Source organism: Callithrix jacchus, chromosome 8 (assembly GCF_049354715.1).
Source record: "Callithrix jacchus isolate 240 chromosome 8, calJac240_pri, whole genome shotgun sequence".
Classification (NCBI taxonomy): Eukaryota; Metazoa; Chordata; class Mammalia; order Primates; family Cebidae; genus Callithrix; species Callithrix jacchus.
The window spans coordinates 11478408-11501466 of NC_133509.1; the positions used below are offsets into that span (position 1 = coordinate 11478408).

At 47.4% G+C, this 23059-nt stretch overlaps 1 protein-coding gene and 1 pseudogene across 6 annotated transcripts; both read right to left on the bottom strand.

The window, feature by feature from the left end:
• Nucleotides 1-282: 282 nt before the first annotated feature.
• OAZ2 (ornithine decarboxylase antizyme 2) lies at nt 283-15463 on the bottom strand. Of its 6 annotated transcripts, none has more exon segments than NR_125742.1 (7): nt 283-1538; nt 1784-1869; nt 2701-2876; nt 3737-3894; nt 4749-4858; nt 6010-6057; nt 15240-15463. NR_125742.1 is itself a non-coding variant. In NM_001301337.1 (5 exon segments), coding segments are annotated over 5 exon segments (567 nt in total). In that variant the 5' UTR covers nt 15260-15463; the 3' UTR covers nt 283-1407.
• A 1317-nt stretch (nt 15464-16780) lies between these two features.
• Nucleotides 16781-16901, bottom strand: LOC118145214 (U4 spliceosomal RNA; annotated as a pseudogene).
• Between the last annotated feature and the right edge of the window lie 6158 nt (nt 16902-23059).

A 23059-nucleotide genomic window follows, 5' to 3' on the forward strand; every position in this document is an offset into this window, starting at 1 on the left:
AGAGCAGCTTGGATGTTAGCTGGATCTTAGTATTGCCTCTCCTAGGTGAAGCTCCTGTGTACCCATCTCTAGGGGGCTCTGGCAGTGAGTCTCAGGCTCCTAGCAACCCCACATTTCACAGTGTAATAAGGCCCCAGAGACCTCGGCCACTTCATCTGCCCTCCTACACTACAGCTTTTTTCCCCGAGAAGCAGGCACCACAGCTCTATTAGATTAGGCTCTGGACTTAAACAGTTTGGTAGGGAGTTGGTCCTAGTTCAGAAATAAAGAATAGACCAACCACAACTTTAAATCAGTTTATTGACACAGTAACACAACACACTTGCCTCCCTGACATCCCCATTCCCCTCATCCAGTCTAGATTTCTCCCCTTCCTCTCCCCTTAAAACAAGCTGTTCAGTGAAAACAGTTAAGGGCAGGCCACTTCTGCACTCCCAGCACTACCCTAGGCCCTGCAGAGCAGGGTCTCAGGCACTACTCAGAACCTGCTGGGGAGGCAGTTAGCACTATACTCAGCCAGCCAGAAACAACCAGTCCCTAAGAACAAATTTCCCCACAATTCCCAGGCCCTGAGTTGCTAATATATTCCTCTTTCTTACTGCTCTTTGTGACCCCAGGAAGGAGACCTTGGGGCCTGGGCCTGCAGCCAGGAGCAAGAACTCCCGGCAGTGATTTGAGAATTCGAGTTTGGCTAGTGTTTTTTAAGGCCCAGGCACCCCCCAAAAAAGCCCTGGTGGTGGTGGGAGTAAACTTCAGTGCCCCTATTTAAAATGTACTGATAACATTAAACAGATTAAGCCAGCTTAACCAAATGCCAGAATAACACTAAACTGTAGAGAAGGAGGGGTCGGACCTGCTTACTCCAGGCCAGACACAAACGCACACAGAGAAGGCCAGGTAAGAGTGTCAAAACAACTCAAGGACACTGCCCAGGGATGAAAAGCCTATACTCAGGAGCCCCTGGGGTGACAGGAAGCAAGGAAAGAAAATGCGCAAGTCTTAATAACCAAAACAGAAAGCCAACAGCAGGGAAACCTGAGCCTGACAGTGCTGCCCACCAGCCCTCCAGGCCATTCCCCTGAACCCAGACAGTCCCTCCCCCTCTAGGCAATGTCCTCCCCTAGGCTAGATAGAGCACATCACACAGCGCAGTTTAAAAAGCTTCTAATGCCAGTTCATAAACATCTTCATTTACTATTGGTGATTACATGTGAATAATATGTTTATACTGTTCTTTATGGAAAACAATTTCAACGAGTCAACTCCCAGAACACAATAGGCAACCCTTACCCTGAGCTCCTCAGTGTCCTTCCCTAGACAGCAAGGAGCCCTCTCCTCTGTCCCAGGGCTGCCTAACTTCCCCTGTTCCCCCACTGTGGCTCTTGGGCAAAGCATCCTCTATGACCATTAGTCCTCATCGGACAAGTTGTGGTCCAGGGGATAAACCATGAACATCACATCTGGCCGAGAGGGAACACAGGGATGGCCTGGACGTACAATCTCAAAGCCCAAGAAGCTGAAGGTCTTCAGGAGTGGAGCTGCAGAAGATAGAGTGTAAAAGAGAATCCGATGAGAAACACAAGGGTAGGCTCAAATCAAAACCCCAAAGATAAGACAAATAAGCACTAGGCTTTTACTAACCTTCTGGGCACTTGCCCTCCTGCCAGGATTTCCCATGGTTTATAAGGCAAATTCAAGAGTCCCACACCTCATTGTAGAGGTAATCCCTTCTCTCCCCAGGTCCCGTTTGGGCTGCGGGGCTCCGGCCAGTCTGACTCCTTACCTCTGTCTTCTCGGCCCTTCCTGAAGCAGATGAAGACGTAGTTCAGTTTCATCTTTTCTTCAGCAAACTCTAGCAGTGCTAACAATCTGCAGGAAGCAGAGAAGTACTTAGGCCCATCACCACCTCCCTTGACCTCCCTCCCATTCACACCCCACCCCTACCCCTACCAACCTAAAGGCTTTTCTGAGGCCTAAAGGCAGCAATATAAATACAGAAGCTCCAGGAGGAAGATTCCTATGTCAAGACCCCAAGAGCCTTGAATTCATAAAGAAAAAAGCCACAGCACCTAAGAAAAATGATGTTGACTTTTCTCTTCCTGTAATGGGCGTTCTTCTGAAAGTAAAACACTACCCACCTTAACTAATGCTGTTCACAAGATAGAGTTTGAGGCCTAGAATGAGAACCCCAGTTCTTGAGGTGTCCCCCAGATTGCCAAGTTTGATATGATCACCTGCCACTGAGAGGACACTGGGCTCTAACACTGCCTAAAAGGATTTTCTCAGGAGGCTGGGGCCACTCAAGAATTCTGTCTTCAGGTCATTTCTTACACACCTGGGCCACTTGGAGGGTCTCTGCCCAATCCAAAATGAAGTCCCACTTACCCATGAGCTTCCTGGCCTTTTAAACTGCACCACTATGGTAGCTAAAGGGGGACTTGGTGTCTGCTGAGAACCTGAACCATGAGGCGATTAACTGGCAGGCATTTGGTTAATGTGGTAACGATCTCCTTTAATTATAACCTAGAGCTGGCCTGTCTTACCGGCTAAAAATAACCTGTTACAAAACAGTATCTGCTTGGGGAGTCTAGAGCTAAGGGAGAAGGCACAGACTCCCCTATAATTCTGTTACCCACAGTAGACATATACCCTTCTCTGGAATGGGACCTCCTTTCCCTTCCCCAGCATTTGGCTCTTTACCCTTCTTTGCTCCCATCAGCTAATAATCCATCTGGGATTTCTACAAACAGGCTCTGGCTGGACAGGACTGCATCCCAAGAAGAGACCTTCACCTCGGTGACCTCATACTGGAAGTGGATAATGTGAGGTTTTCCATCATTCACAGGGAGGTCCTGGGTCACAGTGAGCTTCTCGTCCTGGGAAGGAAAGCAGGGCAGAGGACCAGGTCACTACTGCTTCTGGCCATATCATGTACTCCCTAATGGAGTCAGTGCTGGGAGTCCCCTTAGGCCAGTCTCAGGGTAGCACAGGATGAAGGGCATGCTAAAAACGCAGAGCTTCATGATGGCTAAAAGCTGTCACTCAACAGGGCACTAAGACCAGCTGACGGTGGTAAAAGCTAGCAAGATAGGATGGGAAATACTTACTAGTTGTCCACTAGGTGTCAAGTACAAAGTGCTGTCCCATATATTACCTCCATCAAGACAAGCACTTGAGATGGGTATTAACAACTCCATTTTAAATCTGAGAATGAAGCAACTGCTCCAAAGATAATGAATGGCAAAGATGCGATTCAAACCCAGGTCTCCCTGACTCGAAACCCCATGCTTTTCCCCAACACCATGTTCTTTTCCTTTCCTGTCAGAAAGGGAAACATCAAAAACAAGGATATGTGTGAGGGTTTGGCTGGAGCCCCAGTCAGCCAAAGCCTGCTTCCAACGGGACTGTAGGGTCTGCGTTATCTCCCCTGGGCAGAGTCTCAAGAGCCCAGAATTTAGCTGCCGTGCTAACCTTCCATCCCAGTCTTAGGGAGAGAAGCTAAATTAACTTCTGGGCGTCAATTTACAGCAGATTAAAAGGGAACAAATGGTACAGGTATCTTTCCTTTAGTATTCCCAATAAGCCACACAACAGCCTCAGTTGAAAGAGTCCTTCACAGTCCCCCACTGGTCTAGTCAAAGAGCCGGAAGACTCAAGAGATACCACCCTTGAGCAACAGCTCAGTGGAGTATGAGAAGGCTCCATCCCCAGCCTTCCATCCCAGGGTCCTCCTTACCTTATATATTAGAGCTGAGAGAGAAGGATCCCTGCTGCCCCCTCGCCCACCGGGGATCTTCGACAGTGGGTGAGGGGCATCAGGAGCACCACAGAGGCCCCGGAACAATGTGCCTGCAGCACTGGAGCTGGGGACAGTTACTCAAAGGCAAAATACTACTGCAAGAGAGAGAGGGTGAGACAGTAAACACCAAGACTTGAAGATTTATCCCAAATCCCACCCCAGCCCGGCTCTGTAAACCAATGTGTGAAGGCTCTCCTGCTGCCCCAGTCCTATGGGCTTCAGCTCCCAGAACTACACTGCTATCTTAAGGGGAAGCTACTGTGCTGCAGACGTATAGGGAGGGAGTCTTGGAAGAGCCAAGGGAGTCCAACTGGGTATATCTGCCCAGAGGAGCATCTAGCAAACGTCTTCTAACAAATCACTGTGGCAATGTGCAGACCTCAGAAATCACCAGATCCTGGCTTACCTGCCAAGCCTCAAACTGTGTGCTAGTCTGTTTTCCTTTCCCTGTTGGTACCTCAACCACCTATGTGGCAGAATCACGAAAGCCCAGTCACATCACGCTGGAGACAGGAAGTCATGTGGCCTGGGTACTGTGTCCCCGAGGAACTCTCAAGGCCACTTCCTCAATGATGGTCCCATCCCCTTTCTCAGCAAAGGAACTGGAGTGATAAAACATTTAACCAAATCCCTTGATGGTTAAGAATAGAACTAAATCCAGGGACTTGGCTCCCAGAGCAGAGGTACACAATAGTACATAGAATACTGTGCTAAATGATTTTGCCCCTGGTATGCCACCAAACGCTGGACCTCCTTGCCCTTCTTTGCTGATCCTTTTGTGACCTGAGCATGAGAGGTCAGGTAATACTGCTGTGGTCAGAGCAGACACTCAGATGTGCTAGGTGCGGGGTATATGCTGGGAGAGGAGGATACAATGCTATGACCTGAGTAAGGAAGCCAATAATCAGATTATAGCAAGTAAAAGGCTCCTAAAGGAGTTCCCTGTCACCTTATTGGCCACCTTGATTTTCAGATGGACCCAACAGGGCTGTAGATCTGCTCAACTGTCTTCTTTGAATCCAATTTAGTGGTTCCTTAGGCTGAGATGCAGCTCATTTCCTAGGCCAATGGCAAGTGAAGCAGGGAAAAGGGTAAACTGTGTGTGCATGTATACACCATGACTTCAGCAACAGACATGTCCCCCAGCCACCACACATCAGCCTCAGAGCAGCTGGAATGCAGTGGATACATGGAGGGGGTATTGCAGTGCTATGCTGGGGTTAGCTCACACAATCATGCACATCTCTTCCCAAATAGGTGTTTAACGATGTCGTGTTGATACTCTCAACTGGCTAAAGGAGGAGTACTTACACTGCAGAAGTCACCAAATGCTGTAAATCACGGCTTTTTTTTTTTCCTGAAAGCCATTGTAAAATGGTGTGAAGTAACTATTCTTCACACGGTCCTTTGCTTTATATAGCATGGCATGCCAATTTTGGACTCTTCTAAATGAAGAGCAACAGAACTGAACTCACGCCTAACATAGCAATGGTACAATAACCGAAGGGTCAGTCCTATTAGCAGATCTGTATCTGCACTCCAGCTGAAAATGGAAGTCCAAACCGTCACTTCTCAGTTCCTAGGGTTCTCTCAAAGATTTCAACTGGGGGCCGACAAGTATACTTGGAAATTTGAGAAACAGAATTCCCAGCAAAGTGTCCATGAGTCTGCAGCATCAATATCTAAGGGTGCACTTTGGGAGGCTGAGGTGAGCGGATCACTTGAGCTCAGGAGTTCAAGACCAGCCTGGCCAACACGGTGAAACCCCATCTCTACTAAAAGTATAAAAATTAGCCAGGCATGGTGGCAGGCACCTGTAATCCCAGCTACTCAGGAGGCTAAGGCAGGAGAACTGCTTGAACACAGAAGGTGGAAGCTGCAGTGAGCCAAGATTGAGCCACTGCACTCTAGCCTGGGCAACAGAGCCAGACTCCTCCAAAAAAAAAAAAAAAATAGGGGTGTAACCACATGCCTGCCTCTGGAAAACCTCAGGTCATCCTCACCTCCTCTACTCTTGGCCTCACCAACAGCTGTTAACAGAAAGGGCCGGGCTGGGCACAGTGGCTTGCACCTGTAATCCCAACACTTTGGGAGACTGAGGAGAGCAGATCACTTGAGGTCAGGAGTTCGAGACCAGCCTGGCCAATATGGTGAAACCCCATCTCTACTAAAAATAATAAAAAAAAAAAAATAGGTGCGGTGCTGCATACCTGTAGACTCAGCTACTCAGGAGGCTGACGCAGGAGAACCACTTGAACCTGGGAGGCAGAGGTTGCAGTGAGCCAATATTGTGCACTGTATTCCAGCCTGGGTGACAGAGAAATTTCATCTCAAACCAAACCCTGTCTCTAGCGAAAATACAAAAATTAGCCACGTGTGGTGGTACAGGACTGTAATCTCAGCTATTCAGGAGGCTGAGCCAAGAGAATTGCTTTAACCTGGGAGGCAGAGATTGCAGTGAGCCAAGACCACGCCGTTGCACTCCAGCTAGGCAACAAGAGCAAAACTCTGTCTCAACCACCACCACCACAAAAGGGCTTAACAGAGGACTATGCTACTGTTTTCAAGGACAGGAGTTATTTTCTTGGGGACTATGAGCTATTGTGATTCCCCCTTCCAATGTGTTAAGGGGCAGAATAACAGTGTCCAGACTAGAAGAAATAAGATGAGGGTGTCGAGGGGGTGGGGCATGGGGGGGGATAGTTTCCTCAAACAAATGGACACACACACATGCACCACATTATACCATTCCCTTCTCATCCCCTAGTGACTATTTCTGGCCTGTGCTGAGGTTCCTGCAGGAGCACGAGGAGCGCTGAGCCGCTGGAGAAAGCTGGTTTGCTTCTACTGGTCAGTGGAGCTACTCAAAGATGAGGCAAACCCCTCTAGGATAGACAGATGAGATGTCATCGTGTATACGAGAAGAATTAATTAGGTTCACAAAATAATCCTATCAATCACCAAGGCCCTTGCTAGAATTCTGGTGCCAGGCTCCTACTTCCAAAGGAATTATTCCTCAAATGGTCTTTAGATGAGTGAGCTACAATCAACCTCTGCCCTGCATTCCAACTACCGTCTTGATTCTTAGCTAATTTTTACTTGAAAACAGTAGACACAACAGGGCCAACCCACTGAAAAGATCAGAATAAAGTGAGGATTTCTTTTTAAACCATAATCCCCTTTGTCTTCCTAGAAATAATCCCTGGAGCCTGCCTGCCCTGTGTCCAGCACTCATCTATAAGCTTGTGATATTTTCTTTCTTAAAGCAGTGGGGCTTGTGATATTTCTGCTTTCCTGATCTCTCTCCTCTTCAAATAAATGCAAGATATCTACACCATGGTAACATGTCATTTACTTCCTAGAGGCTCTGCTCCTCCCCCAGAAATCTGCACAAGAAAGCAAGTGTGTGTGAGTGGCGGTGGAGGGGTGTTTCAAGCCACTCTGGGAACTAGTTCCAGTTCCCTCAAAGAAACAGCTGGGGTTGGGGATAAGCTCAGTAGACAGTAGATCACAATAATTATCTTCATCGTCCACATAAAGCATCTGTTATTAGTTACTTGCTGTGAATGGCAAATTGCTTCTCTTCCAGAAAACCTGATTGTCATTTCTGAAGTGAGAAAGGAAGGGGGATGGGTACATATGTGGCAGCTGAAGACACGAAGGGGCATGAAATTACCGAGTAATGCCTTCTCTTCCAATAATGCCTTTAGTGTTCAAATGGTATTGAAGATACACCACCAAGCTCATTAGGAATAGTGAATACTGGAAGAATTTAAGCACAAGAGACAGTGACTTCTAAACACTAGTCTTTCTATCCTAAGATCCAAACCAGGTTGGGTTCATATTCAGTTTAGTTTTGTTTCTAACTGGCTCCTATCCCCAGCTTTTCCCAATCCTTCCTTACCTCCGGGTCACATCACTTGGGGGCAGACATGGTTTTATCTAAACTACCAAAAGGATGATTTCAGAAGCTCAGGCCAGGCGCAGTGGCTCATGCCTGTAATCCCAGCACTTTGGGAGGCCGAGGTGGGCAGATCACCTGAGGTCAGGAGTTCGAGACCAGTCTGGCCAATAATGGGAAAAACTCCATCTCTACTAAAAATACAAAAATAGCCTGGCGTGGTGGCAGGCGCCTGTAATCCCAGTTACTTGGGAGGCGAGGCAGAATTGCTTGAATCCAGAAGGAGGAGGTTGCAGTGAGCCAAGATCATGCCACTGCACTCCAGCCTGGGTAACAGAGTGATACTCTGTCTAAAAAAAAAAAAGGCTAAGGTCTTTTCAGAGGCTGAAAAGATCAGGCTGATTAAGGAGAATCAAATGTATTAGACTGAACCCAAACATCCATTTGGGCTAGTCCTGCTTTGGGAGAGAAGAAAAAATACACCATACTGGAAACGAAGGTGTCAGGTATCCAGCATACAAGGCAATTCAGAAGAGAGATGGAAGATTAGAGTCAATCTGTTAGGGCCTTTTATTTTCTCAGTTATAGGACATGCCCTTGGAAACACTCCTCAGAATACATATGATTCAGCTAAAATATCACATCCTGCTGCCTCTAAGTTAAAGTGTCCCCTTAGCAGGTTTTACACACTGACTACAGAGAGGCAGTGTACTTAGCAGATGAATAGCTGGGCAATCATGATGGCACTTTTTTTTTTTTTTTTTTGAGACAGAGTCTTGCTGTGTCACCAGGCGCCAGGCTGGAGTACAGTGGCGCAATCTCGTCTCACTGCAACCTCTGCCTCCCAGGTTCAAGCAATTCTCCTGCCTCAGCCTCCAGAGTGCTGGGACTACAGGGGACTACAGTCACATGCCACCATGCCGAACTAATTTTTGTATTTTTTTTAGTAGAGACAGGGTTTCACCATGTTGGCCAGGATGGTCTTGATCTCTTGACCTTATGATCTGCCTGCCTCGGCCTCCCAAAGTGCTAGGATTACAGGCGTGAGCCATTGTGCCTGGCCGGCAAATAAAATTTTTATAATTCAAATCGTATTTCTAAATCTCTAGGGTTCTTACTATTTAAAAGAATTAACCTTAAGTCTCCTGATAAAAGTAAAGGATCTTCTGCAAAGAATCACTTCCAGGGCCAGGTGCAGTCGTTCACACCTGTAATCCCAGTACGTTGGGACGCTGAGGCGGGCAGCTCACAAGGTCAAGAGATCAAGACCATCCTGGCCAACATGGTGAAACCCCATCTCTACTAAAAATATAAAAATTAGCTGGGCATGGTGGCACGCGCCTGTAGTCCCAGCTACTCAGGAGGCTGAGGCAGGAAAGTTGCCTGAACCCAGGAGGCGACGGTTGCAGTGAACTGAGATCGTGCACTGCATGCGAGCCTGGCGATAGAGCAAGACTCCATCTCAAAAACAAAAAAAAAAGCACATCACTTCCAGTTGTCTTCAGTCAGTTTTGATTTACATACAGTTGGTCTCCTATATCCACATGTTCCACATTCGTGCATTCAACCAACCACGGATTGAAAATACTCAGGAAAAAAATAACAGCACAATAAAAAATAGTACAAATAAAAGAGCACTAAAACTATTGACAAAGAATTTACATTGTGTTATGTATTATAAGTAAACTAGAGCTATTTAAAGTATATGGGAAGACACATGTAGGTTATATGTAAATACTACACCATTTATACCTTGAAACCGGTCCCCCACAGATGGAATACCAAGAGTACAGAGTACACAGAAAAGAGACTCAGTATACAAGTAATTCTGTGACCAACTTCCACTTCACTACATCTAAAAAACACTTGAATTCAAATTCTCATTAATATACTTGTGATCAAATTTCACTTGAATCAGTGGCCTCCTTCACTCATTCAAGTCTGTACCCTTTCTCTCTGGTTTCTATTACCTGCCAGAGAGAGTCAGATGGCCTTTGTATTACCTACCTTTGGTACCAAATGAAGACAAGAAAACCACATTCCCAACAGTTCTACATTCATTTCCCTCCTCAACCTCTTCTGACCCATTTGTGTGTCAGGCCCGGCCTCACAGAGCATCCACAGGTGCCCTCACTTCCCTCATACAGGTTGTTTTTTCTCTGAGACTAGGAATTTCTTTGATCACTAATCCCTAGGCAAAAAGAGCTGCCATCGCTTAGCAAAATAGAAAGTAAGAAAGGTGAGAAGTGATAATCACCTCCAGGCTAGTGTGGCCATAGAGGCTGATTTCCAGCTGCCAATGCCCCTTCCATCTGAGAAAGGGCCCCTGGGCAGATGCCAGGCATAAATCATTTCACTAGGGCTGTTCTGCATTCCAAAGAAAGTCTTCTTGCTAAGCACAATTATAAAGAAAATGACATCACCACTCTTGAATCACAGGCTGAAAGCAAAATTGGGTTTTAGTTCATTCTCCACAAGAAACACAGTTATAGTGATAGCTAGAATATTTGTGCCTCTAAGGTTGCTTATCACACAGCTGATACTGGTATATCTGCCAAAGGTAGGCACAATCATATATGCTACCAGAGGTGAGTGAATAGCTAGGTAATGAAGCTTTAAAAGAAGACTTTACTTTTACATATTAAGTAACTCAATCTAGTTTGTAGAGTAAGCTCATCACAGTACCAGCCTCTTCCCAGGATAGAATTACATCATTTGTTTATATCGTGTCAAAGGCTTACGAAATTTTCTTAAGGTTTATCTTACACAAAGCATTTACGCTGCAGCTGCTAACCAGGTACTACCTGTTTTGTTCACTTTAAGTGACAAAATTCTTGCTTGCCTACTTGTTCATTTCTGGTCTATACCTTTTTTTTTTTTATTAAGAGCTGGGGAGTCTGTTGCCCAGGCTGGGCTCGAACTCCTGGGCTCAAGCAATTGTCTCAGCCTCCGAAAGTCCTGTGATTACATGCATGAGCCACCATGCCCAGCCTGGTCCATAACTTTCATTTAGGCTTCATAACCTTCTAAATCATGGCACCAACTTGAATCAACACTGTACACTCTTTCAGAAAGGGATGAATTACTCATTTTTCTAGAAATGCACATTTGTAACATCCATCTATCCCACTCCTCAGTCCCCTTTTTTATATTTTTGAGCAGCTCTGAGGCTAAATTTGGATTTCTTGGCAGAGTGAAGAATTCCTATTATTAGCCCACAGTGCTTTCTGAAGCATAGCTCTGATTTGGGGGGATTCCTGACTATACTAGGAGAGTGTGTGTGTGTCTCTCTCTCTTTCCTCTCTCTCTCCCCTTTCTTCTCTCCCCCAATCCTCCCACCATAGGGTGACCTTGAAGGCACATCATAGAAACTGGCTCTTCCTACCCTCCATGCCCAACAAGCTGTAGTGTCAATAAATAAGGAATAACTGAAACCAGACTCTTCAGGAAAAGATAAAAATTCCATTAGCCAGGAAACCACTCAGTGAGGATGCTCAGGATAGGTCTGATATGTTCTTCTGCCCTGCCCTCATCCCCCCAGAAACAACCTGTACAACCAAATGTTTCTCCTCAAAGCCCATCAGCACGGGTTGTTTCTAATATCACTGTCAAGCCAGGGCTAGCACTTCTCTACATCCTGTACGGTCACAAGGTACAAAGCAAGCCCTAGGCAGATACTGTCTCCCTGCCCCCGCAAATCCAGGCAGAAAAAGGCCAGGAAGCTTGATTTCCTTGGATTTAAACCTCATGTTCAAAAAAACATAATAAAGGTGCTTGTACTGTACTTGTATCTTCTTCCTTCCCCCACCATCAGGAATTCTGACATTTGGAAGTACCAATCAGAACAACACTGGAAAGGAAAGGCCTTGTTTTCAAGATGTAGTGCCAGCTCCTCTGCAACTATTTCTTCCAGAAAACCAAGCCTCCACCTCCTGAGTTTTTCACTGGAGCCAGGAAAGCTGAAAATCCCATTCCCCACCCAAAGGGAGCTAAATTCCCAGCCAGCTCCCCCATCTATGGATACCAAACACCGAGAACACTGACTAGGAAGAACATCCGGCTCTTACCGGAATCCCTAGTTAGAACTCTACCAGGATTCCTTTAGAAAGTTAGCGGCAGGCCCGAGGAAGCTAGGAAACATGCTATGGAAACAGGATTGCCATCACTCAAAGAAACCAGACACCCTGCACACAACACCCCACCCCCAGGCCAAACGAAGGAGCCTGATCCAAGGCCTACCTCCTGCCCAGGCCCTGGCAGGCCAGTTGGCTCCTCTCTTCACCTGCCTCTCATACAGCCAGGCCCCTCAAATTACCAACACGCTAAGCAAGAGCCCTGCAGACAAGCAAGCCTGTTTTGCCACTTAGGAAGCTGGAAGGAATTTTCGAGTCCAGTTAACCCAACCCCCTCTTCTTTTCACATGTAAGCACACTGGCTCAGCCAGAACTCTGGTCTTTGAACCTCACAGCTGGTGAAGACCCTTACATGTTGGTTCCACGTTGCTCAACTCTCGGGGCTCAGCCTGCAAAAGACTCGGCATTTCGACCAGCTCAATCCAGAGGACTCCAGAGAATGACTGTTGAGACCATACCACCTTCCAACCCCCCCTACAGACACAGAAGAAGAACAGAAAAAAAAGTCCATCTCACCCCTTGAGTGGGTTTTGTTGTAGGTCCCTCTGCTTCCCTCTATCCCTGCGCTTCATCCTGCCCTCTCTCATACCTGCCATCTATCCTTAGCACACACAGCGCCTTTGCCACAAGTAAGTAACCCCTTTGCATCCCGCACTCTCCCAGTCTATATCCGCCTCCACTTCCTCAGCTCCAAAGGGGCTGGGTTACAGAAGACAGAGTGAAGGAGGGGAATGCAGAAGGAATGGACACAGAGAATCTTGGAAAAGGAAACTAACAGCTGATGGGACTGTAGGGTAAAGAGAACTTGGGAGGCAGTGATAACAGGTCAAATAAGAGCATAACAAATCATCAAATGGAGAGTGAATTTTCTTCCTGCAAAGAAATAAGGGGGAGGGCACTAGGTAAGAGTCTGAGACTTGGAAGAAAATGGCCAATGGCTGAGAACTGAGTAACTAGAGACAGGAACTTCAGAGGCTGTTTTAAGTATTTTATCTTGGGTACTTCTGAACAGTACCTGAGAAAGACTAAGAAATCCCTGAAGAAACTGAGCTCAGGAGGCAGAGATTTGCCATGAGCCCAGATCACACAATTGCACTCCATCCTGGCCCACAGAGTCAGACCCTGTCTCTTTTAACAACAACAACAAAAAAAAAAACTCAAAGAAAATTAGGCCCTTGTCGGTAAAGAAAGGGCTAACACCCACTACAGGAGTAGGATGGGAAAAGCTGAGGCCTTCTGCAGGGAGAGGAAGCAGTGGTTTTTAACCCTGGCTTCGCATTATAGAGAATTACCTAGGGAGCTTTAAAAATATATGCTAGGCCAGGCGTGGTGGCTCACAACCATAATCCCAGCACTTTGGGAGGCCAAGGCGGATCATGAGGTCAGGGGTTTGAGACCAGCCTGACCAACATGGTGAAACCTTGTCCCTACTAAAAATACATAAATTAGCGGGGCGTGGTGGTGCAAGCCTGTAATCCCAGCTACTGAGGAGGCTGAGACAGGAGAATTGCTTGAACCTGGGAGGCAGAGGTTGCAGTGAGCTGAGATTGTGCCACTGCACTCCAGCCTGGGCAACAAAGCAAGACTCCATCTCAAAAAACAAAACAAAACTATATATATACACACACACACATATACACACACACATACACACACACACACACACACATACATATATATAGATATGCTAATAACCAGGCCACCCTAGGCCAATGAGACCAATCTTTGAAGGTGGGGCCCAAGTGACTGATTTTTCAAATGTCCAGCCAGGGTTAAGAAACACTGAAGTACTTCTGAAAACCCAGTTGGAATATTTAAGCCTGGTGCTGCTGAACAAGTGCGAAAGGGAAAGTTGAGAGATGATTTCAGTAAGAAGAGTGCCCAAGCTTGAGAGAAACCCTGAGTGGCAGTTAGAGCCCTGTGTGAAGAAAAGCAATAAAGCAGGCAATACTTGTAAGAGGAACTGCTCTAATTCTGGACAGAACATGGCCCAATTTAAGAAAGATTTACAGGGAATGTATCGTTTTGCAAAATAATGAGGCCCAAGTGAGAGGCAGAGGCCATAAGGCCAAATCTGGGGACAAAAGATGTGGGGAACTAATGAGCTTCAGACATGGTTTGGACAGGACAGCAACAAGTTTGGGGAAAAAATGAGGACGAGAATTAGGTCTGAATTGTTAATGAAAGCCATTTTGATGTATAAGGAGCAACTGGGATTAAAAATTGTGGGGAAGAAGAAAACTGTGGAACAGTTTGAGAGAACAGAAGCACAGATGTGGGATATATTAATATTTAAGGGAGAGATGGGTGAGAAGGGTTGCCTTGGAGAAAGAGAGGCATGTAGAGAAAGGAGAATTGAGCACCTATCCGCACGGGGAAGGATAGAGCATGCAAGTTTGGAAAACCAGGGTGCTCCGCTTGGATGTGCAGCCTTTCTCTAATTAATGGGGGAAGACTACGGTTGGGTTTTGAGGGAGGAAACTGCAAAAGTCCAGTGTCCAGAATATGAAGCTTGGTTTGAAGGCACTGGAGGTACCGGGAGGAGGGGGGAGTTCACTGGAAGCAGGACGGCTGAGTCCTATGATCTCAGGACCCAAAGGCGGAGTTAAGAGGGAAGGAGAATGAGGTACAGCTGAGAGGAAGTGTTTGGAGGGTAAGAATGCTTCCAAGAGTGTTGGGGAAACACCACTGGGGCAATAGGCTGGAGGACAGGAATAAACCCAGTGTTTGAGAAATAAAAGGAATGATGCTGGGAGACTAACTGGGAGAGGGGTGTGGAAGGAGGAAGGTGGGGGAAAGACGAAGCTGACGTATGGGGCCAGGGGGAAGGCTGGACATCTGTGTAAGGACTGCTAGGCCTGAAGGGAATGGGGGAGGGTGCTAGGTGGGAGGAACTGAGAACTGAAGAAATGGAGGCTGACTTTGGGTGGGGGGCAGTGATACAAGAAAAGTGTGGGTCGGGAGGGTGCAGTTTTCATTCGGGAGGGGATTCAAAGGGAAGGGTTAAGTGACTTACAGAGGGAGTAAAAAAGATTTGGGGAAGACAGAAAACCATCTGGGGAATCTGGATCGGGGGAAAGCCCAGTTTGGGGAATGGGGCACAGATCGGTGGGGATGAGGGAAAAAGGGGACCTGGTTGGAAGGTTGTGTTCCGGCTTTTGGGGGCTTTAGGGGAGGAGGAGGCCCGGATGAGGGGGATGGGCTGGGCTGGAGAGAGGGGGCTAAGGACGGAAGGAGGCCCAGTCACAGGGCTGAGGACCGGACTGAGGTGGCCGAAGTGCTGAAGGGACCCGGCTGAGGGCGGATGGCCCCGTTGTGGGGAGACAGGGACCAGCTGGGGGATGGGGGAGGCCCTCTGGAGCAGATGAGGGAGGATGGGGGCGGGGAGCCTGGGCCGGGCCGTTACCTGTCCTGGGTGTTTATCATCCTCGGCGGCTCTGCTCAGGGTGGGAGGAGGCGGCGCAGGGAGTGGATAGGTGGATAAGTGGGTGGGTGTGGGGTCGCGCGCGCGGGGTCGATCTCTGCGGGCTAAGTCCCTGTCAGGCCGCGGGCCGAGCGCCTCCTCCTGCCTCAGCGAGCGCCTGCCTCCAACTGACCCTCCCCGGCCGCCGCCGCCGCCGCCCCGCCCCCGAGTGGCTCATCTGCATAGCCCCACCCCAGCGCCGCGCGGTGTCCTGGGAAACTGGGGCCCACAACAAAGGGCAAAGCACCGCCACGCCTCCGCGCAGGCGCGCCAAGGAACGATCGTGGGGGTGGGGGTAGGAGGTCCGAATGAAAGACAGGCTGTGCAGGAGGCCATGGCCAAAGCGGTGGTTCTGTCCGCAGCTGCGGCAGCGGTGCCCAGAAGATGTGCTATGTTTCCGGTACAGTTTTCTGTGACAATTGACTCAACCTGGTCCTCATCCCTATTCCTCGTTTGCATGGGGCCGAGAAGGGCTATGCCATTTAATGTAAGCCCTGGGAGGATATTAAAACAAAAGTAGAAATCTAAGAGAACTACACACATATTAGCACCATACCCTATCTGAGTCCAATCCCACGGATCCGTTACCTCAGCTTACAATGCAGATCAATAACCCTGGCTGTCGGCTGAGACCAACAATCTCAGCATCTGGCACACATCTCATGTCAATCGTCAAGGCTCCAAGCACTGGCTTAGGGTTTGTCATCTGAAGCCAGAGCTCTGTAGGTCATAGCAGTTACATCAAGACAGTCAGGGAAGGCATCGCCACTAACTTGTTCACAGTCACTTCAGATCACAATCAGTGCAAGTTACTTCAATCGATCATACAAGGTTACTAGTTCAGTCACCACCACTGAGTATCCCTACTGGTCCTTATCACAGATTAGTACCAGAAGGCCAGTCACCGGTACACAGACCCCTCAGATCACAGTCCTTGCAGGTTACAATCATCAAAGGCCCCGATTCTGTTCACAGTCAACCCAGATTGCACTCAAGAGAGGTCACATCATCTCAGATCACAGTGGGTCACCTGTCACCTCAGATCACATCCATTCATTTATTCGACAAATAAGTATTTTATTTATTTTTGACATGGAGTCTCGCTCTGTCGCCCAGGCTGGAGTGCAATGGTGTACTCTCGGCTCACCACAACCTCCGCTTCCCAGGTTCAAGCGATTCTCCTGCCTCAGCTTCCCTAGTAGCTGGGATTATAGGCATTCAGCACCACGCCCAGCTAATTTTTTTGTATTTTTAGTAGAGACAGGGTTTTACCATGTTGGTCATGCTGGTCTCAAACTCCTGACTTCATGATCCGCCCGCCTCAGCCTCCCAAAGTACTGAGATTACAGGCTCGAGCCACCTTGCCTGGCCTATTTATTTATTTTTTGAGATGGAGTCTCACTCTGTGACCAAGGCTGGAATGCAGTGGCGTGATCTCAGTTCACTGAAACCTCCACCTCCCAGGTTCAAGCAATTCTCCTGCCTCAGCCTCCTGAGTAGCTGGGATTATAGACGTGCACCACTATGCCCTGCTAATTTTTCAATTAGCAATAATCCTGCCTCAGATAAACCTCATTGGCTACGATACTGCCACTGTGCAAAGCTATGCCCAGCTAATTTTTGTACTTTTAGTTTCACTGTGCTGGCCAGGCTGGTCTTGAACTCCTGACCTCAGGTGATCCACCCACCTCAGCCTCCCAAAATACTGGGATTACAGGCATGACTGTAATTACAGGGATTACAGGCCACCACACCCCGCCAACAAATAATTATTGAATAACTACTTACTGTGTGCTCTAGGCATGTGCTAGAGTCCAAGAATACTGGGTGATCAACCAGGAAAGGTTCCTGCCTTGGATGTCACAATCCGGTCAAGGGGAGAGACACAGGCCATGACAATACCAGGTAAGTAAGTGCTCCATCGTAGGAATGCCAAAGAGATTAAAAAAAAAAAAAAAAAAGAGGTTGGGCGTTGTGGCTCACACCTGTAATCCAAGCACTTTGGAGGCCAAGGTGGGCGGATCACCTGAGGTCGGGAGTTCAAGACCAGCCTGATCAACATGGTGAAACCCGTCTTAAAAAAAAAAAAAAAAAGGAATGCCAAAGAGAAAATAATTAGGAAATTAGGGACAGCTTTGCAGAAAGGGGGATAATTTGGAGAAAGGGTGATACTCCAGATCGGAGGTCACTATAACTTTCAGTTCACATATGTCTCACATCAGAGTCATTCAGGATATGGTTACTCTACTTCATGGGCAGCAGGCTTTTGGGAGGCACAGAAGAAAGGTTGGAGCTGCCAAGCTAAGGCTTTTTCAGCACATATTAAAGTGATAAATGATACCCACACTGCTCGGATTATCACTAGATATTCAGGCAACACTGGTCTCATACTCTGGATCACTTTAAGATCCTCCACCAAGGCCAGGCGCGGTGGCTCACACCTGTAATCCCAACACTTGGGGAGGCCGAGGCTACTGGATCACCTGAGGTCAGGAGTTCAAGACCAGCCTGGCCGACATGGCAAAACCTTGTCTGTACTAAAAATACAAAAATTAGGCACGCATGGTGGCGGGCGCCTGTAATCCCAGCTACTCTGGAGGCTGAGGCAGGGAGAATTGCTTGAACCTGGGAGGCAGAGGTTGTGGTGAGCCAAGGTCGTGCCATTATACTCCAGCCTGGGCAACAGAGTGAGATGCTGTCTCTAAAAAAGAAAAACAATCCTCCACCTTGTCCCTCAGCTATCCCTACCTACTCTTCCAGGTTCAAGTAAGGTAGTTACTACCAAGCAGAATTGGATATTTAAACCCAGTCCTGACCTACCACATCACATGGTCCCAAAGACCTGGGCAATCCTCCTGGCCCTCAAAGGGAGCTGGAATATCTCACTTCTGCCAGCCCATTCCTTCAGGACAAGTAACCCTTTGACCTGAAGGACAGTTTTTGAGAACTCACTATGTCAACAATAGCGATCATTCATTGAGCATCATGGGTAAAGCCCTACATTTTACAACAGCTCTCCACCCTCATCTTACAGAGGAGGAGAATTAAACCTCAGGGAGATTTATTCTGTCATCCACTATTTACTGGGGGTCTGTCTATACCAGACACATTAACGTGCTAGCTTTAAATCAAAGCAATTAAGTGGTGGAGTTAGAATTTAGACCCCAAGTTACCTGGTCCTGCGCTTTGTCTGGATCTGCACGGTGAAGGAGTCAGAAGCTCTCTGGACAGCTTTCTGTTTGAAGGAGTGGTCACCCTGATAGCCGCCTGGCCAGCAAGTGAAAAATTCACAAACACTGAGGTCTTTAAATCTAAATTAATTAAAATCAAAAAAAGTTAAAAGTTCAACTCCTCAGTCCCACTAGCCACATTTCTTTTTCTATTTTCTTTTCTTTTCTTTTTTCTTTTTTGATACTGAGTCTCACTCTGTTGCCCAGGCTGGAGTGCAGTGGCACGATCTCAGATCTCAGCCCACTGCAACCTCCGCCTCCTAGGGTTCAAGCGATTCTTCTGCCTCAGCCTCCTAAGTAGCTGGGATTGCAGGTACCCCCAACAACACCCAGCTAATTTTGTATTTTTAGTAGGGATGGAGTTTCACCATGTTGGCCAGGCTGGTCTCAACTCCTGACCTGAGGTGATACACCCACCTCAGCCTCCCAAAGTGCTGGGATTACAGGCGTGAGCCACTGTACCCGGCCCACTAGCCACATTTCATATGCTTAACAGCCACATGTGGCTAGCAGCCACAGTATTACACAGTACACATATGGCATGTGTCTATCATCACAGAAATTTCTATGACAGCACTATATCCCCTTCACCCCTCTATCTCTGTCTACTCCAATCACCACCACAGGTTCAAGTCCTTTCTCATCCATTGTCACCTGCATCCTTGTCCTCACACTGGCAATCTATCACATCCTGCTCCCAGCTCCCTGCCCCAGGCCACACCCTCCCACTGTGCCCTCTGCAACGTGTGATCAGCAAACTCTTCCACATCCTCAGCCTTTTCTTTTCGAGACAAAGTCTTGCTCTGTTGCCAGGCTGGAGTGCAGTGGCACAATCTTGGCTCACTGCAACCTCTGCCTCCCAGGTTCAAGTAATTCTCCTGCCTCAGCCTCCCGAGTGGCTAGGACTACAGGTGTGTACCACCATGCCCAGCTAATTTTTGTATTTTTAGTAGAGATGGGGTTTCACCATGTTGGCCAGGATGGTCTCCATCTCTTGACCTCATGATCCGCCTGCTTCAGCCTCCCAAAGTGCTGGGATTCAGGCATGAGCCGCCACCCCTGGCCATCCTCAGCTTTTTTTCACCTTGCTTGCTTTATGTGAAACTTGGCTGTCCGCTATGGAAGCTGCTGCTTCTTCAGCTCTCTAAGGTGAATTCTGTTTCTCATTCTCATATGCCTCAGTGTCAGGAGTGAATAAATGTATTCCTCTCCACCCTAATGCCATTTCTAGACCAGTGTTTAACTCCCCCTCCCTCCCACGAAATCCCTGTTCCACTGGGGCTTCGCCCTCTAGATACACCATCTTTGTTGATGTCATCATTCAGCTTCTTGATTGACGCCCCTTCTTTGGCTCTTGCTTACTGTGTTTCTCTCCACTGCAATTTTTGTCATAGTCGGTGAGCTCAAGGTCTACGTGACGACCTCTCAACCACGCTCCTCTCACTTCCTGACTTTCTCATCTCTAGTGAGATTTTTCAACACTCCACAGCAGCTGCTCACTCCTGTGGTCACACCGTCAACTTTGTTCTCACCAGAAATCAGTTCACATCCAAAATGTCGACTCTCCAACCATACATAACCTTTGCCTCAATTAAGCCCCTCAACAAGTCTTTGACCTTTATCAGGAGCTTCAATCTCTTGACCTCACTAATGGTTTTTTGGTGTTTTTTTGTTTGTTTGTTTTTAACAGGAAGAAACTGGTTAAGAGAGATTAGGAAGTAACTTGTCTATGGCTGAGTGTGGTGGCTCATGCCTGTAATCTCAACACTTTCGGAGGCCAAGGTGGCAGGATCACTTGAGCCTAGGAGTTCAAGACTAGCTGTGGGTAATGAGACCCTATAAAAATAAAAAATAGGCTGAGCGCAGTGGCTCATGCCTATAATCCCAGCACTTTGGGAGGCCAAGGTGGGTGGATCACGAGGTCAAGAGATCGAGACCATCCAGGTCAACAAGGTGAAACCCCGTCTCTACTGAAAATACAAAAATTAGCTGGACATGGTGCTGCGCGCCTGTAGTCCCAGCTACTCGGGAGGCTGAGGCAGGAGAATTGCTTGAACCCAGAAGGCGGAGGTTGTGGTGAGCCGAGATCATGCCATTGCACTCCAGTCTGGGTAACAACAGCGAAACTCCATCTCAAAAAAAAAAAATAAATTAAATAAATTTTTTTAAAATAAATAAATAATAATAAAAATTTAGCCAGCATGGTGGCACATACCTGTGGTTCCTGCTACCTGGGAGGCTGTGGCAGGAGGATTGCTTGAGCCTGGGAGGTCAAGGTTGCAGTGAGCTGTGATTGGACCACTGCATTCTAGCCTGGGCGATAGACCAATACCCTGCCTCAACTTAAAAAACAAAAAAGAAAAAGAATAAAAAGAAAGCAAGGCCAGGCTGGTGGCTCACACCTCTAATGCCAGCACTTTGGGAGGCCAAGGCAGGTGGATCACAAGGGAAGGAGATTGAAACCATCCTGGCCAACATAGTGAAACTCCATCTCTACTAAAACACAAAAAACTAGCCAGGTGTGATGGTGTGTGCCTCAGCTACTTGGGAGGCTGAGGCAGGGGAATTGCTTGAACCTAGGAGGCAGAGGTTGCAGTGAGCTGAGATTGTGCCACTGCACTCCAGCCTGGTGACAGAGCAAGACTCCCTTTCAAAAGAAAGAAAGTAAGTAACCCATATAATGTATCAAAGCTTTAGTGCAAATATTATATTGGGTCCAAACTCAGTAGTCATTGTTAACAACTGCAGATTTTTACATAGGCCTGAATTACATGGTAAGCCACAGGAATTTGGAATAACTGAAACTCTGAGTCCACTGCCAGTTAATGATACTGTGTTTTTTCCCAGTTTCTCTTGGCAAATAGTTTATTATAAAAGTAGTTGTACACCTTAAGTGCAAAATTATGAAATTATGTTAAAAGATTTCCCACAAAAATGTTATTTCTTTATGTATATTTTAAAAAATTAACTAGAAAAGATATATATACTTATGGCATACAACATGATGTCTTCATATATGTATACATTGTAGAAGAGTTAACCAATGGTTAAATCAAGCTTTTTTCTTTTTTTTTTTTTTTGCGCTGGAGTTTCGCTCTTGTTTACCCAGGCTGGAGTGCAATGGCGCAATCTCGGCTCACTGCAACCTCTGCCTCCTGGGTTCAAGCGATTCTCCCTGCCTCAGCCTCCCGAGTAGCTGGGACTACAGGTACCCGCCACCATGCCCAGCTAATTTTTGTACTTTTGATAGAGACGGGGTTTTGCCGTATTGCCCAGGCTGGTCTTGAACTCCTGGGCTCAAATGATCCTGCTACCTCGGCTTCCCAAAGTGCTGAGATTACAGAGCCATCATGCCAGGCCTTTTCTAGCTTGTCCATCATCCATCACTGTAACTACTCCTTCCCTGTTCTTCCTGCTGTGCTTGCCTGGCACACCCATACTCTGCATAAATTCAACCATTTGCCTTCCCAGTGCTTTCACTCAGCACAATCAGACTTCCAGGCAGGTTATCTTCACTTAGTGCTAATGATCCTAATTTCAAACGGACTGTCGATACTGCCTGGTAGTTCCTACTACATTATCCCTTTAAGTTTGCTTTTCGTTGGCCGGGCGCGGTGGCTCACGCCTGTAATCCCAGCACTCTGGGAAGCTGACGTGGGTGCATCACGAGGTCAAGAGATCAAGACCATCCTGGTCAACAAGGTGAAACCCCGTCTTTACTAAAAATACAAAAATTAGCTGGGCATGGTGGTGTGAGCCTGTAGTCCCAGCTACTCAGGAGGCTGAGGCAGAGAATTGCTTGAACCCAGGAGGCGGAGGTTGCAGTGAGCCGAGATCATGCCATTGCACTCTAGTCTGGGTAACAACAGCAAAACTCTGTCTCAAAAAAAAAAAAAAAAGTTTGCTTTTCTACTCTCCAGAAGACTTTTTTCCCTAGGCTGTCTCTGCAAAACCTCTACCCCTCTCATCTTAACTGATGACCTAACCACCATGTTACTAAGGAAATAGAAGCAATGGGGGCGGGGTCCGGTGGCTCACGCCTGTAATCCTACCACTCTGGGAGGCCAAGGCAGGCAGATCATGAGGTCAGGAGTTTGAGACCAGCCTAGCCAACATGATGAAACCCTATCTGTACTACAAATACAAAACTTAGCCAGGCATGGTGGTAGGTGTCTGTAATCCCAGCTGCTTGGGAGCTGAGGCAGGAGAATCATTTGAAGCCAGAAGGCAAAGGCTGCAGTGAGCTGAGATCACACCACTGCACTCCAGCTTGGGCAAAAGAGCAAACCTCCATCTCAAAAAAAAGGAAAAAAAAAAAAAGAAGCAATGGGAAATAGCCTGTCATTCCTACCACAACCTGAAAACCCATCTGCATGTCTGCCTACTATTGTCTCTCTCCTCCTAGTACTCTGAGAAGTGGATGTCGCTTTACTAAAGACTAGACAAATCCTGGCCAGGTGTGGTGGCTCACACCTGTAATCCCAGTACTTTGGGAGACCAAGGCAGGTAGATTGTTTGAGCCTAGGAGTTCAA